Below are 15,984 nucleotides of genomic sequence, written 5' to 3' on the forward strand. Positions count from 1 at the left end.
TTAACCAATATGCAAATTAGCCTGCAGTACCACTGCTCTGCCATATGAGCAGCAAAAACACGTTTTTAGACCAAATATTACAGATTTGAACAAATACACACAAAAACATCAAAACTAGCACAAAAACAGTACTATATAACATTTTAGACACATTCTAGACAGTTTATCAGCTAAAAAAAGTTAATTTTGGGGTAAGTTACTCTTTAAATAAGAAACAACCACCATCCAAAGAAACCTTCAAAAAACTGCACAAAACTGTTTTATTACTGAAAATGATGAAATCATTGTAAGTCTTTCACGTTTTGCACCTTTAAGTCCGGCTCAGAGGTAAAGCCAAGTTGGTGGTTCTGAGTTTTAAGCAGCCATACTGGAAGCATCACAACCAGAGRGATCAGTCTTACATGAATCTTTTAGCAGCAGACTGAGACGATGTCAAACTTGTAACGAAGCCGGCCTGTGTCGCTCGTTGACGTTTTCCTTTTTGTCTTTTATCAAACCCCTGCGTGTCTCCGCCCTCGCCCTCCTGAGCAGAACTTCGGCTTGGACTATCACACGTTCCAGCACATGGTCGGAGACTGTCCGCCCGACTTCCTCCAGCTGGCCTTCAACTGCTGCAACGTGAGTCCTTCATCCTGCCGTCCGACCCGTGTCAAATCAGAAACGATGCTTTCTTCCTGACATGGAGCAGCTGCTCGGGGGAACAGGGAGGATTATTTAGTTTTGTTTTGTGTAAACTATGAAAAAAAATTAACTTTGTCTTGGCGTTTGCTTTATGAAGGGGTTGGTTTAAGATTTATTTTTAATTTCTTAAGAAACTTTTATTCCCTAAATAAAGGAGCAATCTGATTATCGGATTAATCTGATCCAGCAGGGGTTGTTCTCTGCAATCTGGACCACTTGTTCTAGTAACAGGTCCAGAATTCATTTGTGGTTTAAAAAAAATATATATATATATATATATATATTTTTCTACTTTAGATTTTCTTTTAACACCCGTTCATCACGTTACTTGAGTTACAGAGTATATTTTTTCTTGTTTTTTAGTTTAATTGCACATAGAGTCATTAAAGACTTTTCCACTCCCTGCTGATTGATCCTGTATAGGCTCCTTTATCCCTTCTCATCCTCGTCTGTTGTCTCGCTTTTATTATCCTTGTCGCTCTTATCCTCCGTCCAGGACTGGTCTTCTTTTAGGAATAAAACAGGACTGTTTTTGTTTGGTATGTCGTAGGTTAGTTCGAGAAGTGTTTGTGGGCTAGCCTTCTGTTTTTGTGTGCACAGCTGCGTTTTAAGCCTCTGATGTCTGCCAGAGGAAAGACAAAAATGAGACGTGTTTGAGATACTTTTCAGAAAATTAGTTGCACAAATCTCAAGCAATAAAACTGCGAAGCCTCTGAGACCCGAGCAAGGAAATTGAGAACAATATTATTGTTTTTGTTGCTCAAATGAAAAACTATGCTTTGACATGGTCGTCTTATTTCAAATGAAGCGGACATTTCTTACTGTCTTTAAAGACACATAATTATCTGTGTCTGAGGCGTGCTCTCAGTCATTGTTTACGTTTTTCCTCTTCAGATGGATCCCAAACTCCGTCCCTCATTTCCAGACATCGTGCGGCAGCTGGAGGAGATCCTCGCTCGCCTTAAAGTTGCAGAGATGGAGCACGAGTGCGAGTCGCTCAGCGGGGAAAACGAGAAGAAAACCATCCCCAAAGGTAACGTCTCTGCACGCTCACATAAAGCTGTGAGCCTTCCAGCCAATGAAAGTCACATCCTTTTGTTTATAAGAAGATGCTTGTAAATTCCTGCGGAAACCAGAGTGACTTTACTGTTACTGTTACTGTTTTCACCACTACGGTCTTCCTGACAGCACAGCCTGCTGTGTAAACATGTTTGTGCAGGAAATGGTTTAAACTTTCCTCACTAAACATTACCTCTGAGGTTGTTGATATTTCCAGTCAAATCCTGAGGTAATATCTGTTTCTCTACTCACTTTTAGAGYACCTGAAGGGGGCAGTGAAAGTAAAGTATTCGGTTTAAACCTGATCATTAGAGATAAAACGTTCTGGTTGTGGTGACACTCGATCGCCGCCGGTCGAGGTTTCACTTCTRATTCGGTCGGGTGTTGGTCAGTCGGCGTGTCTGACGAGCTGCGAGTCAGCAGGGAGTCGTGTTTTCGTTCAGAGCCAAACGGCTTCTTTTACGACCGACACACGACGCCRCCGGCTGCAGAGGTGCTGCGGACAAAATCAAGTTCTTCCATGTGTCGTTCCTGTTTAAAAAAAAGGATTTATTTCTTGTTTGGACTTTTCCCACTTCTCATTAGCTGCTAATCATTATGTCAGCATCTTCCTCCCTGCCCTCCTCTTCCTCCTCTCCTGCTGATAACATCAGCGTTTCCTGAAGCCACTGTCCCTCATACTAGGAAATACCTTGGTTTTACAACAGTAACTTGTTTTTCAGAGAGATTTTTTTTTGTCTTTATCAGAAAAATGCCAGTTTTTAGGTATGTTTTTTATAAAAGTACAATAAATCACTTGTATATTGGTTTGTTTTACAGATTTTCTTTTATGCTTAGTTTAAAAATGTACAGAAAAACTGTGAACAGTCGCTAGAAGGACTTTATGTGTCTTAATGTCTAATAAATTGTGTCAAAATGTCAGATTAAAAGAAATTTAAGACTCCAATTCCAGCATATAGTCTGTGCTGCCACTTAGTGGTCTTAAAAATTATTCGTTGTGCGCTTATCAAGCATTTCTGTGCTATTTCAGCAATTCAAAATATTCAGCTCCTTCAGGACATTCTGGCTATGACATTTGGTATTTCAGATATTTATGGTTTTTTTGTTTTATTTTATTTTTTTAAGCTATTTTACATTTTTTGGCCACATTTTCCCATTGAAAATTTCAACATCCTTCAAACCTTTCAAAATGTTTTTAAAACTTTACTGTTCTTTACACATTTTGTTCTGGTTCAGCTGTTTTTACCTTCCTTGTGCTATATGTAGCTTCTTTTATTGATACTTTTAACATTTTCCTGCTATTTCTTTCTAATTTTCTACTTCTTTCTGCCATTCTTCTGCTGGATTGTACTTGTTTGTTCTTTCAGCTTGTCTTTGCTAATTTGAGCTTTTTATGCTTCTTTCAGTTGCTTTCTGCTTATTTCAGCTGTTTGCTGCAGCTTTACGCTACTGTTCAGTTGTTATTGGCTAATATTAGTTTTTAAACTAMATTCACATTTTGGGAGCCATTTTAGCTTCTTTCTGCTAAGTTGTGCAAACATGTACTCCTACTTCTTTATGCTAAATTCAACATTTTCAGCTACTTTTTTGCCATTTTGATGCAGGCTGTTTTAGCTAATTTACAACAAATTGCAACATTTTTGTACTTTTCTTTTTTTCTGCTAACTTTGCTTTTTTTTTTACACTACTTTCACCATCTGTAAGATATTTTAACGTGTCTGCTACCTTTAGCTTCCTATTATGCTAATTTTAGTTGTTTTTGCTGTTTTAATAATTCTTCTGCTAATTTCTGTGTTTTTGTGCTTCTTTCTGGTAATTTTTGAGCTTTTTATGCTTCCTTCGTGTTTTAAATGAACTTGCATTAAACTTTGGTTTTCAGCAAGAGGCTGAAAACCTAGCTAGCATTTTCACAGGAAATGCAAATTCTCTCTTTATTTTAAATGCTTAAACTCGTAGTTGTGCTTTTTCAGTGGATGAATGTAATTTCTCGGTTTCTTTCTTTTAAATAAAGGAGAGAAGATCCAGGGCTTTAAACGGCTGAACCCTCTGGGTTGCCAGAATGATAAAATCCCTCCCAAATCCCCCCGACCCAGACGCAACATTTGGCTGAGTCGCAGCCAATCGGACATCTTCTCCTGCAAAACAGGAAGGAAAATCAACGTTCAGGACCCTTACTACAACCCCCCTACCTCTCAGAGGACCATCAAAACTCGTAAAATCAACCCTTTCACCGCTCGGGAGGACCTGTGCGGGGGCAAGATCAAGTTTTACGACGTTCCCAGCAAGTCCGTCTTCTCGCTGGTGTTCGACCTGCACTCGCCTCCGGGGAGCGTCTTCAGCTACCCGGCGTCCGCCCACGGAGCCGGAGGAGCCCAGCAGGAGGCGTCGTTTTACTGGCAGCAGCTGCCGGGAAGGCAGTGTCACTCYTTGCCGGTGTCCCCCCGGCTGCCCCGCTCCGACACGTTCAGCCTCGCAGCGGCCGTTTGCGCCGCCAACAACGGCTCTGTCACCTGCTCGTCCAGCCAGCTGTCCGTCACTCTTCCAGGTGAGCTCAGTTAACATTCCCAGTTCCAGAGAGGAGCTTCTGAGTCTTATTGTCTGTTTATATCTGAATTATGAAAACATAAAGTCTATGTGCCGACAGGGTTAGCTTGTTTCTTTTAAATGTCTTTGACACTGTTACGTTATTCAGACACACCTGTTTGAATCCACAAGTACCAGTTTTATTTTCAGATGAATGATGTTTACTGAAGGAGAGGTTTACTGATTCTGATCACACCTGAATGGTTATAGTAATAATAATAATATATAGTAATAATAGTAACTGTATTTTCCCTTCATGGGATCAATAAAGTGTCATTCAATTAGAAACTGAGGAACTGCTCGTTTCATTCAACATGCCTGAGCTAAATGTTGTGTTTAAGTTATTTGAAAACAATTTTTTTAAAGAAGAGCACCAAGAAAGAGTAGATGAGTAGTTTTTTGTTAAGGAAATGTTCTCAGATTTTGGTCTTAATTAGAGAAATTGGTAATTTAAAAAAAAAAAAATCTGGTTGCCGTGTTTGTACATAGTGTATTTATTAAATGAGAAGATGAAGATGATACAGCAGCTTAGTTTAAAAAATAAATAAACCAAATTGTAGAGATGTGACGTTCACGAACGATCCGAATCTTTTGAACTCTTTACAAAGAACAGGAGCTGAGTCATGAGCAGTAAAGAGCCGTTTGTAGTTTTATTTTTTTATTCCTCATATAATCTTTTTTTTTTCATCCTTAAATCGCTCCTTCTTTGCCTTTTTAATGAAAAACAGGCGGAGTCTCTAGAGCTCTATGAAACGAACGGCTCCTCAAGATCCAAATCCCTTTAAAGAGCCATTTATCCCATCTTTATCAAATTGTCCTCTTGATATGTTCAAACGTGTTTTTAAACACTTTCCTCTTTCTGCACTTGTCAAATCGATGAGTCGACTTCCTGTTTCCTTTTAGAGGATTATTAGAAGCCCCGCCTTCATTAAAAACGGACCATGATTCTTTTTTTTCTTTTCCCTTTCCCTTCTCCTCAGCCACAAACTCCAAGCCCGAGGCGGCCTCGGTACTGAACGACGTCCGACAGAAGGCGGTGCTGAGCGGCTGGGCCAAGAAGTACGTGGTGGTGGAGATCCCGCCTTTCTGCAGGCAGAGGGGAGGGGACGAAGACGGAGAGGCGGAGGACGGGAGGGCGGAGGAGACGAGCCGGGAGAGCTGGTCTCCCATGCTCACCGGCAGCGAGACGGACAGCGGCGAGGCCATGGACTGCTCCGGCAGCCGGGAGGACGAGGAGAAACGGGAGAGAGGAAGAGATGCGTGCCCCGTGTGAAACACACAAACAAGGAAAGGACTCTGGGTTCAGAGACGGTCAAAGATTGGAGAAAAAACACGCAAAGAAGGCGCTTGTTTTTTTTTTTAATCTTTCAAGTGAATGTATTACATTTTGGATAAATATTTGATTTAGATAAATAACTATTTTTCAAAGCTATCACCAGGTTTGACCCTCTCCGGTTAGCACAAAAAGCTTTTTACCCTCACTCTGCTTAAAAATTATTTTCTGAAAAATGTTTATATTTAATATTGTGAGATGTAGATTTTTTTTTTCCTTGAAAGTGTCTTGTCTTTGAAATCCCTTGTGTTGTGTGAGTTTAAAAATCAGAAGTGTGTTAGAATATTTTCCTTGTTTAATGTAAAAAAAAAGACCATTTCTTTTCTGATTAACCAGATGTTGCATTGATATTTACATTTAATTTAAAATAACTGTTTGTGAAAAACACGCTTGATGAATAAATCTCGACGTTTTCTGGAAACCTCAAGTTTAAAAAAACAAAACAAAAAAGGCAGCAGTTGAACATTTTAACACTTTAAATCTGCTTTTTAACAGCAGCAGTGAATATGGAGGGGATAATTAAAATTGTTTTGTGATATTTGTTCGTTTAGGTCAAAACACATCATTTATTGCACCGTTTTCATGAACTCTTTAGGGTATTTTTGCACGTTTTTTGTTAAAACAATTTTTCACAATTACTCAAAACAGCAAAGACAAAGATTACTTTTAAATTTCATGTCAGGATTTAGTAAAAACAAACCTTTATTTGCAATTTTTAGTCACAATATGGTGAAAAATGGATCCAAAGCACAATTTATTATAAAACCTCAATTTTAAAATGGTTTGGAATTAGATAAAAATGTAAATAAAGACAAAAGTAACGATTTGCAAATCTAATAAACTCGTTTTAATTCCAGTTTTAAGATATTAAACTTTCAAATTCTTAGTAGGCTCATTAAAACTGTTGAGAATAAAATACGAGTTTATGAAATTTGCAAATAATTTCATTCGGTTTTTATTCACATTGTACTCAACATAACTGATTCAGCTTTGGAGTTGTAATAAAATCCACCTCACAAAGTGAAACTTCTGCACAATAAACCTCGTCTTACAAATAAAACATATTTTGWAAAAACAAAAATTGAGGTTGTGGATATTGCAAACAAATTTAGGCATCTGATAAAAGTAATAGATTATGGAATGTAATTTTTACAATGAATCATCTCTTGAAACAGTGTTATAATATAAAACAGATTTGTCTTTGTTTTACTAAACGTCACAGAATTTTATGTTTTATTTCGAGACRTTTGAGCTGAGATGAATTTAAAATGATGCAATATCAAAAATCCAAACGACGATTTGTAAAACTCTTCTGTTAACTGAAACTTTAAGAGAATAAGGAAAGAACTGTTCTAAATGAATTTATTTTTTATTGAATGCAGCAGGTTCAAAATCTTAGAAAATCTTAAAAATATCTCAAACTAATGTTTATTTTTTTCCTCTCAGAGGACCGACTGATGGGTTTTCTGCTCTGTAAGGAGAATAAAAATGGTCTGAAATGATCAGTATTTAATTAATCCAGTTCTATGGAGAACATTTAAAGAATAAAAAACAGATTTTCTTTCTTTTATATGTGGAAACATTTAGCTCTACACTCCACTGAAAGGTTTCCTCATATTTAATATCCGTTTCATGTTAAGTATTAAAAGGTTTGAAATGTTTGACAGAACAGATCTGTGTACAAACTAACTCATAAAAACACGTTTTATATTGTTTCCTGTTTGCCTGCAGCTCTTCACTTTTTCCTCACAAACCAGAACTTTCTCATTTTTCTTTAATATATGATAAATAAAAGCTCCTGTCACTACTTTTCTAAGCAACTTTTAGCTCCAGGTTTTACAGGATAAAGTATCTAATTTGATATTTATAAAAATGATTTGATGTCTTACCTTTTGTACGTTTTGTGTAAAAGGTTTGTGCCACCTTGCCTGTTGAATACAAACTGATTACCTGAGTTTTCCGAGTTGTTTCTGTTTTTTTATAACCAGCTCCAGAAAACAATGTCTCAAAATATTCTAGAAATGATTTTTTAAAATGACCAAACTGTTTTATTTGCACTACTTTTCATTGAAACAGTTGAAACTAACATGATCACGACCTTTTGAGGGTCTTTATTGTGRTTTTACATTTTCAAATTGGCTCATCTGAAACTAAACCACACTTTATCACGATAAAACCAACAGACGTGACGAATAAACTAGTTTTACTGAAACATTTAAAGTCGGTGACAGKTGGGAAGGACGATGGACGGAGTGCTCAGTGCGCCGTTTTCTGGTGCGACTTGAGGCTGGAGCGCTGCGTGAAGCACTTCCCGCACAGCGAGCACTCGAAGGGTTTCTCCCCGCTGTGGACCACGGCGTGGCGGATCAGGTTGCACTGCTTGGTGAAGCTGCGGCCGCACTGCACGCAGCTGTACGGCTTCTCGCCCGTGTGGCTCCGCAGGTGCTCCTTCAGCTGGCTGAACCGCAGGAAGGTTTTGTCGCAGTACGAGCAGCCGAACCGCTTCTCGCCCAGGCCGGACCTCCAGGACGTCCTCGTCCTCCTGGCCGGGCCGAAGCCGCCGCGGCTCTGCCAGCAGAGGGGGGCGGCGGAGGACGCCGCCTCCTCAGCCGCGTCTCCGTCCTGACGCTGGGACTGCTGAGCCACCAGGCTGGAGTTCATGGCGTGGAGCCGAGACAAAAGGCCGTGTCCTTCGTCCGTTTGTTTCTTACACGCAAACGTTTTCGCCCGTCTCTTCGCCCTCGCTGCGCTCAAAAGCACGGCGTGAGGTTTCACCACAGGGTGGATCTTAGTCACGATGTGGTCCAAACGCAGGCTGGTTTGAGACGCAAACACAGAAGGAATCCGCTCAGTTTGCTGCCCAGGGTAGCAGACCCTCGGGTCGTCTCGGTACAGACTGGTGGACCACAGCGGAGCTTCGGCTTCCTCCGTCACAAACGTGTGTCCTGAAGGGAGCCGCGCAGAGCTCTCAGCAGACTCCTCCGCCTTTTCATCTTTCACAACGAGCTCCGCCTCACGAAGCTGCTGCTCTGGGAACGTGTTGAAGTCATCAGCTGGAGGAACCAGAGAGTCGGGGATTTCAGCTGAACGGTAGCTTTCCAGAAATCCTTCAGTCTGAGCGAGTTGTGTGTTACTGAAACATGSCTGCTCCTGACCTGCAAACACTGGAGAGAGAACAAACCAAACAAACCAGTTAATTTCTACTGAAAACACTGCCAAACAAGTTGTCCTGTCTTTCTGTCATTTTTCTGTCAATCTTTGTGATACAATCATCTCTGTACTGCAACATCATGCTTTTCATTGACAGGGTGTACCATTCAGTGTTACAATGACTCTAAGCTTAGGCACGGTGTGGTTAAAATTCAGACATCAAGAGTATTTGTTGTGATGTAAATGTTCCTGTACATTAGTGAGACCCTCCAAGAAACTGAAGCTACCTGTCTTCRGGAAATGGCAAAACCCAATGGCTCAATGTGCCAAATATAAAGTCATACTGTCAGAAACACTCAGCTGTATTTGTATTTTTTCAGTTTTTAACAAAATATTTATCAAGCAAAGCAYGTTGTATRCACTTTTTAAAMTGTTGCTTTATTATGCATTTTTTTWAATTAAACTTCAAGCCTTCAAATGTCCTGGTTCATTGAAGCAAGGCTTTTTTCCAGTGTGGATAGCTTTGCTGATGAGTTTTCAAATGTGCAATTTGTCTGAATCTCTTGTTGCACAAGTCACAAAAGTAAGGCTTCTCTCCAGTGTGGACACGTTGATGAACTTTCAGGTTTCCAATTTCTTTGAATCCCTTCTCGCGTTGGTCACAGATGTACGGTCTTTCTCCAGTGTGGACACGCTGATGAGCCGTCAGGTCTCCCGTATGTTTGAATCCCTTCTCGCACTTCAACAGGTTTAGTTTGTTTGACAGAGTGCAGTGTGAAAGCAAACCACACCAACTAAAAATATAAATAAATGTTGCGATGTTTCTCCCCAGTCAAACCAAGTCTACTGGATTATCAGACGTGAAAACGACCTTGAAGTTCAAACAGGTACATTTATTGTTTTTTTTGCAAATGTTCACTGACTGAATTTTATGCCTGAAACTTGTTCCAAAAAAGCAGAGGCAGGGTCATGTTTACCACTGTTACATCATCTTTCCTTTTAACAACACTCAATAAGTGTTTACTTACTATCTAKAAAAACTGTTTTTTTCTGTGTAAATAAAAAGTCTGCTAATTGATAATTCAGCAACAAAACATTCATTAGTAGTCCTTTATCTGATTTTTATAGAAAATCCTTGCAATTTATTTAATTTACATGCTTGTGAGCCTGAAGGCTTATRATCATGTTCTCTGAGGSATTKTGTTGGGGTGCAGGGGTCATTTCCAAAGATTATCTGCTACCTGTATGACAAAAACAAGAGCTGTGTCCATTTTTATGACTCATAGTCAGAGTTGTAAAGTAGCAAGTACAAATACTTTGTTACTGTACTTAAGTAGAAATTTTGGTTATCTGTACTTTACCTAAGTAAATATTTTCAGCCGACTTTTTACTTTCACTCYTTACATTTTTACACAGTTATCTGAACCCTCTACTCCTTATAAATATTTAAAAAGGTAAGAAGTAGAAAGTCGATACTCCTATTTCATTCCAGCTTGTTGTTAAAARTTACTGTCCTGATCAATTGTGCCTCCTGGATGGAGTGAATTTAATTGTGGTTGGATGAGAAGTATAAATATTTACTATTCTGACACTGTATTACTTTGTACACAATATGTCACTTCAACACACTTAAAAATATACATTTTTGGAGAGGTCACCTTCTAAAAATCTTTCATTTTGGAAAATCTAACCACTCATTTTTACTCAATACTGTAAGTACCAGTGGCAGATCTAGGATTTTTCTGAGTGAGGGGTCATCAAGGGGCCACAATATTCATACAGGTGCCAAAGTCTTTGTTCAACATCCTTTCACACAAATTCCCAKTGTATACATTTTACACTTCAAACACTTGTAATGTAATGTAATTTTTTTTAAAAAAGGTACCACTTTACAAAAATCCACCCCCCCTTATAGATGGTTTTAAAGAGTTTATAGATTAATTCATCTGTAAACACTTTGAAAATTATTAATAAGTGTTTATTTTGCAATAATTAAGGACGATAAAGAGACAAAATTGTTTAGTTTCATTTATTAATGATTTATGAAGTGTAAACTTTACAAATGAATTAATAACCTATCTATAAACTCTTTATAAGTGGAGCTTGATTGTAAAGTGGTACCAAAAATCTTGCACAGTAAATTCTCCTCACCAGTTTTTCATTCATTTTACTGAACAAAGATAAAATATTTACAAACACAGAACATGTGAGAAAGTCCAGCCATCATTTGTCAGTTGAAAGACCTTTKTTTTTTGCAGGATTGTTCACATTTTAAGAAAAGAAGAAGAATTCTGTCAGCTTGATTCATTCTGGACTTTACTATGTGACTCATTAGCGCCTCTAGTGTTTGAACATGGAACTGCATCCACCATCATCACTCCCAGGTAAAGGACAGATGAGTGACAGGATGGGCACTTCAGGGGGCCAATCAGATCTCGGCTGGGGCCAATGCTCCTGTGGCCCCGCCCCTGATTGAAGCTGACTTTATTAAATAATTTGCATGTAGGTGTGTGTGTGTGTGTGTGTGTGTTAACGTGTGTGTGTTTGTTTTCACTCACTCTGCTCGTCCTCAGGGTCATTCCTCCACATGTCCTCCGCACACTCCTCTTTGATCTGTATGTTTTCAGGTTCATCAGCAGGTCCCGTGTCTGCACACTGAAACAAAATAACACAAATGTTATTATAAGAAAGAACAAACCCATTTAAAATCTGGTTTAATAGGTTTGAATGTTTGAAAGCAAGAAAATGAAAACTAAAATTTGTAACGAGTTGAACTCAGCAGAACAAAGCTTATATTTCAGCTTTTGTCAGGTTTGACAGATGAACCTGGTTTATGTGAAACAAACAGAAAATATATATTATTTGTTTAAACCTTTATTTAAGCAGATAGATCTCATTGAGATTAAAAATCTGTTTTTCAGGAGAGACCCTGGCCAAAGATGGCAGCAGCATACAAACACTACCAAATTCAAAACTACAGATATTAAACTACAAATACATCATGATAAATGATAAATAAAAGAAACACCCATAAAAAGTAAAATAGGACTAAAATAAAGTGAAAATTAGTTAAAACATTTACAAGCTGTTTAAGAATGTCCCTAAAACATAGGATCTRAATGTTTTGGTGCAATTTATACCTTTATCTTTACAACAATTATCAAGAAACTCAACTTACCAAGTTCATTTTCTGRTTCCTGATGTTAAAAAACGAGGGTTTTTGCTTCATATTTGTCTGATTATCTCTAAACTCACAAGCTTTTCATCCTCTGACACACAAAATAACAGTGATTCCCACTTTAACTGGGTGATAAACAGAACTAAACTGAACTATTAGGCAATAACCACATTTTAAATACATTCAATCCAGAATAACAAGACATATTGCACTACTAACACTTTATATAATTTATAAAAAGCAGTTTGCATCAATCACAATCCAGGTTAAATGGATCACAAATTATTTAACAGTGAATATTTTACCTGTTTGGGTTGATTTGGAGAATCAGCTCCCATCTCTGTGTCCCAGTCTGAGCTCTGACTTTGACCAGCTTTAGATGAACAGTTCTCATCCGCAGGGACGTCACCAGCTGCAAAATAAAACACAAGCCGGTGAAAACCCCATTATTAGGTCAAGTTATTCGGTTTGTGTTCCGGTGGAGGCGTCACCTCCTGTCCTCCTGCCTCGCCTCCTGCTCCTCCTCAGCTCGGCCTCCATCTCCTCGTACTTGCTCTTCAGCAGCTCGATGTCCCTCCGGCTCTGGCTCAGCTCCACCCGGAGCACCGCGCAGCTGTCGTCCACGCGCCGGTTTATCTCCGCCACGGCGGCCTGGGCCAGGACCTCCATGACGGACAGCAGCTGGCTCTGGAAGCTGCTGTTCTCCATGTTTTTCACCCGTTAAAACGCAAATAAAATCAGCTGCTCACGTTTGCGTGTGCTTTATTTCACTCGCTGATACTTTGGGTGTGTTCAAATCGTCGGTTAGGAATATATTTTCCTCCAGTTTCACGAGCAGAAGGTGTGTTTTTGTAGCTCTGTCCTCCACCACTGACARCAAAACAAGAGAGTCGTTTGCTTTCTATACGTTTGTGGTCCGCACGGGCGGGTTTATATTTGAGCATGTTTTTTTCGTTTTGCTAATAATTTGCATTTTGCTATATTTGGAAAAATACGAYGTTCGCACACAATAAATATAAGTTTAAAAAGTGTATATACATTTTAAATCGTCAATTAGGCTTATTTCCCCTACAGAGAGAAGTACCGATAAACAAATCAAGTTTATCTTCGAAAGTGACGTCAAGATGTTACCGTAATTATTAGTATACAAGCGCAACGTGACACGGATGCTATTTTCCGTAACAAACTTTGCATCTAAAATGCATTTAACAAGCTTTTCCTCAAGTAAGTCGTGATATTTCTTTGGATAAACACATACTTCGTGTTTAAATGTATTAAAACACGATGTTAAACGTGATATTTTTAAGTTAATTTTCGATAAAGCTTGGCCAATGTCACTAATATCTTATTGGCTAGTGTTAAAACTCATATTACAGTACATAGCTATGCAGGTTTTACTAACACTTAACAGAGACGAGAACATTAGAAATACTGTAGAAAGTTCGTTTATTTGTTTGTTTATTAAGTAATTACTTAAGTAAGTAGTAAAACCTAGTAGTTAAACTAAAAAAAGTTGTAAAAACATGATTTTCAAAGTGAAATTGTTAACAAATTACCATATACAAACCAGTTGCACAGCACAGAGTTGCAAAAACTGGTAACGTTTTTACAGTATTTTAGCTGAAAAGGTGAACCTACACACCCACCCTTGCCTTTTTAAAACCTTATTATTAAACAAATAGATGGATTTTAACATCTTTATTCCTAAAAATACATTTGTTGGTTTATTAATTCATTATGGTGAGCTTTCTGAAAATAACTTAATATTTTATTAGAAAACTAGGCAACAGAGTAATAAGGTGTTGAACATTGACATTAGAAATTATTAAACTATATCCCTATCCAGGGAAATAAGTGGTAATAAATCAGAAAAAGTGAATATTTCATCTTTAAATGCTACTTTTTTTATTTGGAAATCTGAAACTCCGACTTGCTATTGTGAAATTATCAGTTTGATGTAATCACATAAAAAGTTACCAAATCAGTAGTGAGGMCATAAACTGCCACACAGGTCATTTGAAACATTGGCTCTTGTAGCTTTGCTGCTACTTTCTGATCACTTGTAATAATAACTCTGGTTTTCCTTCAGATTTTTAAACGACTGGTGTTGATATTTAATAAAAAAAAATTCAAGTTGCGAAAAGAAACAAGGTCACGTCGTCGGCCTTTGTGTCACACATTTCGAACACGTCCACTTCTTCTTACATCAGGGCGAATCAATGACACAGGGCTGCGACTAACACAAACATTCATAAAGGGAAATAGATGCTCTGTGCAGATATATTGAACTGATTTCCCTACTCGGTGAGAGGCGGAGGAACTGTGAGCGACATGCACAGAAAAAGCACAAGAGAAGGAGAGACACTCAGGAAGTTAACAGGGGAAGTTCAGTGGTTTTTTTTTTTTTTTTTGCGTCATCGTTTTCTGCTGCTTCTTGTGTGCTGTTGCAGGCTGGAGGTAGGAAGACTCGCGTTTTAACCTGTTTGTTTCACCTTTCTGCTCTTTTAAACCGTCCCTCGCAGGTAGACGTTGGGAGAGGGACGGGTGGGTTACATGGGAGGTTGGTGGCAGGTGGCAGGAAGATGGAGACGGTGTGTGTGTGTGTGTGTGTGTGTGTGTGGGGTGTGTGTAGGGGGGGGTGAGACTTCAAATGTTTGCCTGGGTTTTGTATTTTCAAGCTCGACTTCCGCCCCAGTGAGAACAGGGCCTGCGATGGCCCTGACATGTGGACAGGGAGGGCAGACGGGGCCAGGGATGAAGGGGCCGGATTAGAGGTCTCAGGTGGCCCACCAGCTCAAAGATGCTTCAAAAAAAGTGACAAGCGTGATAGTTTAGACAAATATATAACTGCATAGGAGAAGTACCGGGGCAAGGGTGTGGCCTGTTATTCGAAAATAAATTGAGTGCATCAGGGGGAAGTGGAAAGCCACATATGCAGACTAAGGATCGAGTGCAGTCTGTTTGATTTAGTAAAACATCGTTGTGTCCGCTTTTGCAGGTAGGCAAACCCAGACCTCGAAGGCTTCAGCTTTACGATGCGACGCCGCTCACAGAGGAAGCAGCAGAAGCGTCACGGCGAAGCCTCTGAAATGTGCAGCAGCTCCACGAAGTCCTCGTCACAGTAACGAGAGCCGGTCGACACGTTCGAGCAGGAAAAAAAAGAAGAAGAAGAAAGAAAGCCTGCTGGCCACAAACTGAATGTGAAGTGGAAACTGCAGGCAGGAAGAGATGAGGAGGGTGCGAAGAAAAGGGGCCAACAAGGAGAAGGTGTTTGGATGTGATCTGCTGGAGCACCTGACCACCTCCTCTCAGGAGAGTAAGTGAACCATTGTCACTCCGTCGCTTCTCCTGCTAAGCTCTAATTCGCTAAACGGCTTGTCTTTATGCGTCTTAGACAAGTTGACCCACAAAAACACAAACTGACGTGTATCGCAAACCCACCCACACAGACCAGTATTTGCTTTTTGATTCCCACCACCCACTGGAACACAAGTTAGGAGTCATCAGRACTCTGTACCACAGAGCAGACAGTGTCCCTACAAATACAGGAGCCAGGGAGAAAGAGAAATCACACACATGACAGGCCCTGGAGCAGTGCAGTTATCCTAACTGGGCTYTTCTGAAAGCAGACAAGAAACCCAAACAGGATTCCAGCCAACAACCAGCTGAAAATGAAGACCCTAAACCCAGACCCAAACCTGTCGTCATTCCGTATGTGGCAGGAGTTTCAGAGAAACTGAGACGTTTATTCTCTAAACATGACGTCCCAGTGGCTTTCAAACCCCAAAACACGTTACAACAAAGGTTAGTTCACCCCAAAGATCCAGTTCCCCTGCAAAAACAGAGTAATATAGTATATGTTAAGTGTCAGGAGGACTGTGATCAGTTATACATTGGGGAAACAAAACAGTCAAAAGAACTCTGCAGTTTACACTCATTTACAGGCCAGGACTCTGCAGTTTACACTCATCTACAGGCCAGGACTCTGCAGTTTACACTC

The 15,984-nt window shown here is 39.5% G+C and overlaps 3 protein-coding genes across 4 annotated transcripts in view; 2 read left to right on the forward strand and 1 right to left on the reverse strand.

Annotated features, from left to right (window-relative positions):
• Positions 1-7,610, forward strand: part of tesk2 (testis associated actin remodelling kinase 2) — a 31,754-nt gene extending 24,144 nt beyond the window's left edge. Inside the window, exons 10-13 of one of the 2 annotated variants that reach the window (XM_014013009.1) lie at positions 532-618; positions 1,576-1,714; positions 3,752-4,285; positions 5,304-7,610. In XM_014013009.1, coding sequence (XP_013868463.1) covers positions 532-618; positions 1,576-1,714; positions 3,752-4,285; positions 5,304-5,596 — 1,053 coding nt within the window. In that variant the 3' untranslated portion in view covers positions 5,597-7,610. The remainder of the gene's footprint in view (positions 1-531; positions 619-1,575; positions 1,715-3,751; positions 4,286-5,303) is intronic. The other variant, XM_014013010.1, reaches the window with a different exon arrangement.
• si:ch211-155e24.3 (zinc finger protein 333) lies at positions 7,005-12,866 on the reverse strand. Its single transcript, XM_014013018.1, has 4 exons — positions 12,476-12,866; positions 12,290-12,396; positions 11,365-11,461; positions 7,005-8,820 (listed from the first exon to the last, which is right to left on the reverse strand). Exons 1-4 carry the CDS (start codon positions 12,690-12,692, stop codon positions 7,913-7,915), a joined length of 1,329 nt encoding a protein of 442 aa, XP_013868472.1. The 5' UTR covers positions 12,693-12,866; the 3' UTR covers positions 7,005-7,912.
• A 2,015-nt stretch (positions 12,867-14,881) lies between these two features.
• si:dkeyp-68b7.12 (rho GTPase-activating protein 30) overlaps positions 14,882-15,984 on the forward strand; it is a gene marked incomplete in the record, with an annotated part of 18,623 nt that continues 17,520 nt past the window's right edge. Inside the window, 1 exon segment of the mRNA XM_014012996.1 lies at positions 14,882-15,300. Coding sequence (XP_013868450.1) covers positions 15,213-15,300 — 88 coding nt within the window.

The sequence above is a fragment of the Austrofundulus limnaeus genome, unplaced genomic scaffold (assembly GCF_001266775.1).
Source record: "Austrofundulus limnaeus strain Quisiro unplaced genomic scaffold, Austrofundulus_limnaeus-1.0 Scaffold97, whole genome shotgun sequence".
In the NCBI taxonomy this organism is placed as follows: Eukaryota; Metazoa; Chordata; class Actinopteri; order Cyprinodontiformes; family Rivulidae; genus Austrofundulus; species Austrofundulus limnaeus.